Source organism: Gossypium hirsutum, chromosome D02 (assembly GCF_007990345.1).
Source record: "Gossypium hirsutum isolate 1008001.06 chromosome D02, Gossypium_hirsutum_v2.1, whole genome shotgun sequence".
NCBI lineage: Eukaryota > Viridiplantae > Streptophyta > Magnoliopsida > Malvales > Malvaceae > Gossypium > Gossypium hirsutum.
Genome location: NC_053438.1, coordinates 3,841,360 through 3,847,359, shown reverse-complemented (window position 1 = coordinate 3,847,359; position 6,000 = coordinate 3,841,360). Strand labels below are relative to the sequence as shown.

Genomic DNA, 6,000 nt, shown 5'->3' with positions numbered 1-6,000 from the left:
TTGTAAAATAATAAAAAAATCATTTAAGCCTTGCCATATAAACTAACACATCATCATTTTTCCATATCACCTGCTGACCGTAAAGGAATTCAATGGGAAAATGAATTCAAGGAGATTAATTAAGAGCATTTTATTATAAGGGACTTAATTAATTTTTTTAAAAATTATTTTTGAAGAGTTTATTTGACATTTTAGCCCATTCTTTTAGTGATTTGTATGGAAAGCATGGGAAACAGACAAACAAAAGGTGAGGTAGAGCCCATCTTATGGATGATGTGAAACATATCAACATCTCAAAAACAAAAGCAAAAACCAAATCTCCCACTACCTAATACCAAAAAGTAACGGGTAAATTGGTGGATGTTGATTTTTTTATTGGTATTCGCATGTGCCAATATTCAGCTGTTTCGATGTGTCATTTTAGATTTATTATTATTTTTTTAAAAATATTATATACATAAAATTTAAAAATACTAAAATAATTGTTTCACCAATGCAATCAAATAAGTCAATAAAGATATTTCATAAATTAAGCAGGTAACAATTCATTATTCAAGAAATAAAATTTTAAATTTAAAAATATATTTTAAAACTCATTTAAGCAAGTCTATTAATTACACTGGACCGATATACAAGCCTATTAATTATAATTTATTATGATTAATTATACTGCTTATATGAATTCTAATTTATTAAATAAAAATGATCTTAACTAAAATATTATTTTAATAAAATGTTTAAATTTGACATGAAAAATCTTCGTGGAATTAAAGATATCAATTCAATAAACTATTAAGTTCTCTAATTAAATATTAATTTACTATGAATTTAGAACATCATAATCTTATAAATTAATTACTTGTATTTAATAACACATGATAAATTAACTAATTTAATTTAATTTAAACTCATATCGATTAATTATTTGTTAGATTGATGAATTTTATAATTAATCATGTGAAAAATGTAAAATAAAATATAAAGGTAATAATGCATGCACCTATTATACATCTTTTAATTTTGTTGATTTGATTTCTACTTTCCTTTTTTTAATATAATTCTCAATTTCTTTATTTGATAGTAATTCACGATATAAATTCTATTTTAGGTTTACAATAATTATCTTTTTATAACAACATGTTGTTATAGTATATAACAACCACCTTTTTATAACATGCAAAGATACAAATGGAGTTGTTACAGAAGGGGTTGATTGTAACCATTTTCTTTTTTGTCATTATGCTTCCTACAAAAATTGATCAATTGTACTAGAAACAAGCATTCTCTTGGAGCATAAAGTTGATAATTGCTTAAAAAAATAAAGTGCGTAATTGATGACCAAAGTGATGGCTGTAGTGGCAACCTTTGATGCCACTATGATGAACACAACAACAAAAAATGGAACACAAATGATTGTTTACGCATATCGATTTTTCTATGTCTATGGAACCTAACTTAGTGAGTAAATTCATTATTTTTAATCCCAAGACAACAAGTTATTGAAGTCCTATCACAACTCGGTATAGCAACCTCACTTTTGTATCTAAAGATCTAAATCACTCACCACTAAATTCCCTTGAGAATTTTGGTTGTAAAACCAAGCAACAAACTTAATTTACACTCTTAATGCACTATCAAATACAAGTTCCTCAATGAAAAAATAAGTGCTATAAAAACTCTATCTTTTTTTAACTTATACAAGCCTCTAATATATAAGAATTTAATGTTTGCAAAGATAAAAGATCAATTAGAATCAATATCCCACAAAAAATAGCCTTGTAAAAAAAACTTTACAAATATCCTCAAAGTCAAGAATAAATCAAAGATTTCGAAAATAAATTTTCAAATAAGTCAAGCCAATCTCCACAAAATAAGTGATCCAATTTGCTTGATTCAGATTGATTTAATATTCAAAGATTGATTCCACAAAATGGATCTTCAAATATGAGCCAACACATGTCCACAAAATCATCTAAGTCGTTGCCCAACTGATTTTGCTGAAAAGATTTCAACTCCAAAAATGTCAAGTTATGTTGCTTATAATGGCAATGCTAGCTGTAGTGGCCACTGTTGGATCTGGTACACTAAGTGTACTATGTTCGTTTTATATAATTGTATTTTTCAAACAAATTGGTTTAATAATATCTATTAATTAAAGTAATACCCTTTGGATATTGTCCTCAATGTTTTTGCATGCAAAGCAAAATGGAAGCAAATGTTGACTCATTGGTTATCTAATGTTTAAATTAATACTAAGCGGTATCACGTGGTCAGATCGTGATATGAAAAGATAGCTTGTATTAGTAGATAAACCTAAATATGTCCTTAGTCTAATTGAAAATAAGCAAATCGATTGAGAAACTAATATGTCGTCTATCAAGCCCAATTGTGGAGAAGCTTTGTCTCAAATGGAACAGATGACTCCTAAAAGATAAAAACATAGATGTGATTGACTGGACTGACAGTACATCAGATAAGACCCAAGGAGAATAGATTCTAAATCCATTTATGGATCTATTTACTTGTGATGTTCATAGTGTGATATACCTTAATCTTGAGTGGATGATGGACTATGCATGCATGGCTCGTATACTTTGATGCAAGTAAAAGGCTAAGATAAAGAACCATTAAAAGTTGGTGCACTGGATACACAACTTCTATAGTATGTAACATCATTCAAAATAGTAGAATTCATAACCCAACTAATTGGTAAATGGTATCTTCTCATCGACATTGCATGATAGATGAAAAGTAAACATGACCACGAGTCGTTTGTCTTTGTGATAAATGCTAGAACCTTTAAACATATTAAATATCATCTCTTAAAAGTAGAATTCACGAACCATGTTAAACCTCTAGTTCTTAACGGCTATGTACTTCAAGCATTACTATGTATCGGCTCAAGTATTACTTGAATTCCATTTTGGGGTTGAAGGGTAAGAATAAGTACTGGAGAGTGGACATAGGCAGGGGAAAGGGTAATGGTGTAGCGTTGTAGAATCATGGAGAGAGCAATCTTGGTTTCTATCATTGCAAATGTCATACCAACACAAGATCGAGGTCCTAATCCGAAGGGGAAAAAGGCAGCCGCGGTGTAATTGGTAGCTTTGGCAATCCCTTCAGCGAATCTCTCAGGTTTAAAATGATGCACATCATTTCCCCAAAAGTGAGGGTCACGGTGAAGTCCAATATTTAAAGGCAGAATATCTATATTAGCAGGCAAGAGTAGCTTTCCCAACTGAATTTCTCTTGTAACTGTTCTTTGGAGGACACTTGTTGGACCATACAATCTTAGAGTTTCATTGATGATCATGGTCATCTGTTTGGAAAATAGAAAAATATGTCAGATTACATCATGTCGATGGCTATTTGAATTCCCAGTTAGATAGTTTTCTTACTATTTTGAGTTTGGCGATGCCTTCGAGATGTGGATTTTGGTTACCAAATATGTCAACCAACTCTCTTCTCGCTTTTTCTTGCCAATCTCCAAGGATTGCCGAATGCAAGACTATCCATGCAAGTAAGGAATTAACAGTGTCTTGTCCAGCAAAATAGAATGTTTTGCATTCAGCTACCACGTCTTCCAATGAAAGCCTGTTTTTCGCATCCGAATCATGATAGGCATTTAGAAGTAATTCAAGAAAATCACTGCGGAAGCTATTGACTTCTCCATTCACAACTTTGTCTTCTCTTTTCTTAACAATCTTCATCACACGATCTTTTATTTCTTTTGAAAGTTTTTCAGACTCTAGCAAATCAGCAGATTTCCACAACTTGCTGCAAAAGCAAACCAGGGTCAGCTATATATAAGGAGAAAACCAAATCCATGGGGAATGAAAGTCTAAAAGTTGCATTCAAAAGCTAGTTGAAATCAAGGTAAAAGTTGGGATTAATTAAGCTTAGAGGGAAGATACCTGATCAAAGGAATTCTAGTCGTGGAAACATTTCGACTCATAATTACTGCCAACTTGCTCAAGATGGCAAATATCTTCTCCCCTTCCATGTAATTGCTACCAAATGCTGTTCTGGAAATCACTTCTGAAGTTAATAACTTAAATTCTTGGTACACTTCAATCTCTTTGCCTTCTTGGCCTTTCCACTTTTCTAGCATTGTTTCAACACTAGCAATTATTGCTGGAGTCATGTTCTGCCCAAACAATCCTCCAATATGTAAGTAGTAGTGACATATATAATTGGAGTCTGAAAAACACGTTTTAACACAAAATCATGATTTTAAATTAAAAAATTTGACAAATAAACACCTTTTCAAACTAGATTTTATTTCAAACCAGATTTTAATCCAAGTCAAAAAGCTAAAAGAGTGCTTAAATTACTTTTTTTAAATCTCTGATTCAATCTTTTATTTTACAGCATCAAGTTTAAAATTGACCTCCTAAGTAGTAAACGGTGTTAAAATTTTCAAAAGTATGTTTTTACTACACTTTTTCAACGTCCCTTAGCTAACAATACAAAAATTTACCAAAATATTGTAGTCTATGTATAATTGTTGTAAATTAATTACACCTGGTTTATATATTTGGAAGACTTACTTTTAGGCTTTCCCCATGGAAAGTGTGATTGGCCAGCTTTCGATGCTTTGCCCATTTTTGCCCCTCAATGAATATAAGACCATTCCCCAAGAACTTCCTACCAATATCTGAAAGTTTCTTTTTCTGAAAAATTTGTTCACTATTTTTCAGAACCTCTTTGATTAATTCAGGCTCTGAAATCACCAATTCAGCTCGAGCACCGTTCCAATAAACAAAATTCTTCCCTAATAACATGAAAAGAAAAAGGGTCTACCTTTTCTTAGAACTACAAGTTATAAATCATAGTGAAAAAAAAAAGCATGGATCTTACCATATCTGTTAGTCCAGGTGTAAATATGTGGCAGTACTTTGGGAAATAAATCATCTGTCAGGCCCACAGATTTACTTAAAGCATTTTGTTTCATTTTGGTAACTTCCTTGTTGTTGCCATGGATGAATCTGTAAGGAGGTCCTTTGATCCCCTGTGAATTCAGCATATGCTGAATACGGAGAGGTATCCATAGGTAATCATAAAGTAACTTTATTAAAGCTATGAAGAAGAAACAACATGGAGCAAGAATTAGAAGCTTCATCAACGCATTCATTTTTCTTCTCTAAACCAGAACCATTTCCCCCTTTATTATAGCATAAGGACCAAAATTGCGTTTGCAATGACGTAAATGGGTGCGTCGTACGTTCAGAGTGCGTTGGCCGTATACGTGAGAGACTAATATTATAAAAGTCAAAAGTCGAAACCATTTTTTCAAACAAGGTAGACTTTTATTTTGAAAATTAAAAAAAAACGAGAGTCGTCACCAATCCTTTTTATGTAGGTGTGATCGGATCACCTCATAATTTAATAATTTTAATAAAAGTTTAGATTTACTAAAACGATAATTTTTATCTACAAAATCCAGAAAATGGGTTCGAGAGTCGGTTACGCACGAGGAAGGGTTAGCACCCTCGATACGCCCAAAATTGGTATCTAGTTGATTAGTGTCTCAGTGTCGAAAATTAGAAATTTTGAAGAGATTTAAAATACGATCATTTGTTAAAATGTTGAAAATTTTCGAGAAAATAAACATATTTTACGTTAATCGAAACAGAGAATTACGTCCCGTAAGTTAGTACACAAAGTCTTAATTTCTCGATACGAGATTAAATGCCAAAAAATTTACTTATTTGAAAGATATTCGATTATCTCGGTTTTAGAAAAGACCATATTCTGTAAGTTAGAACACGGTCTTTTATTAATCTCGAGATTATTTTAAAAAATGTGTTTTTTCTAAAGTGGTTCGTATATTCGGATTTATCAGAAAATCGAAACCCCGTAAGTTAGGGAACGACTTCTCGAATTCCAAAAATACGAAATATTATCTTTGTTTTTAAAATTCTATATTTTTACAAATTTGGATAAAAAAATATGCGATATTTGAAACACTATATGAATAAAATGTTACATTAACATAAT

The 6,000-nt window shown here is 31.2% G+C and overlaps 1 protein-coding gene across 1 annotated transcript; it reads right to left on the bottom strand.

Moving 5' to 3' along the window:
- Positions 1–2,425: 2,425 nt before the first annotated feature.
- On the bottom strand, positions 2,426–5,155 carry LOC121214435 (cytochrome P450 CYP749A22). The gene is made up of 5 exons (XM_041088073.1): positions 4,861–5,155; positions 4,551–4,774; positions 3,915–4,147; positions 3,399–3,777; positions 2,426–3,319 (listed from the first exon to the last, which is right to left on the bottom strand). The coding sequence occupies exons 1-5, from the start codon at positions 5,132–5,134 to the stop codon at positions 2,879–2,881; spliced, it is 1,551 nt and encodes a 516-aa protein (XP_040944007.1). The 5' UTR covers positions 5,135–5,155; the 3' UTR covers positions 2,426–2,878.
- Positions 5,156–6,000: the final 845 nt, after the last annotated feature.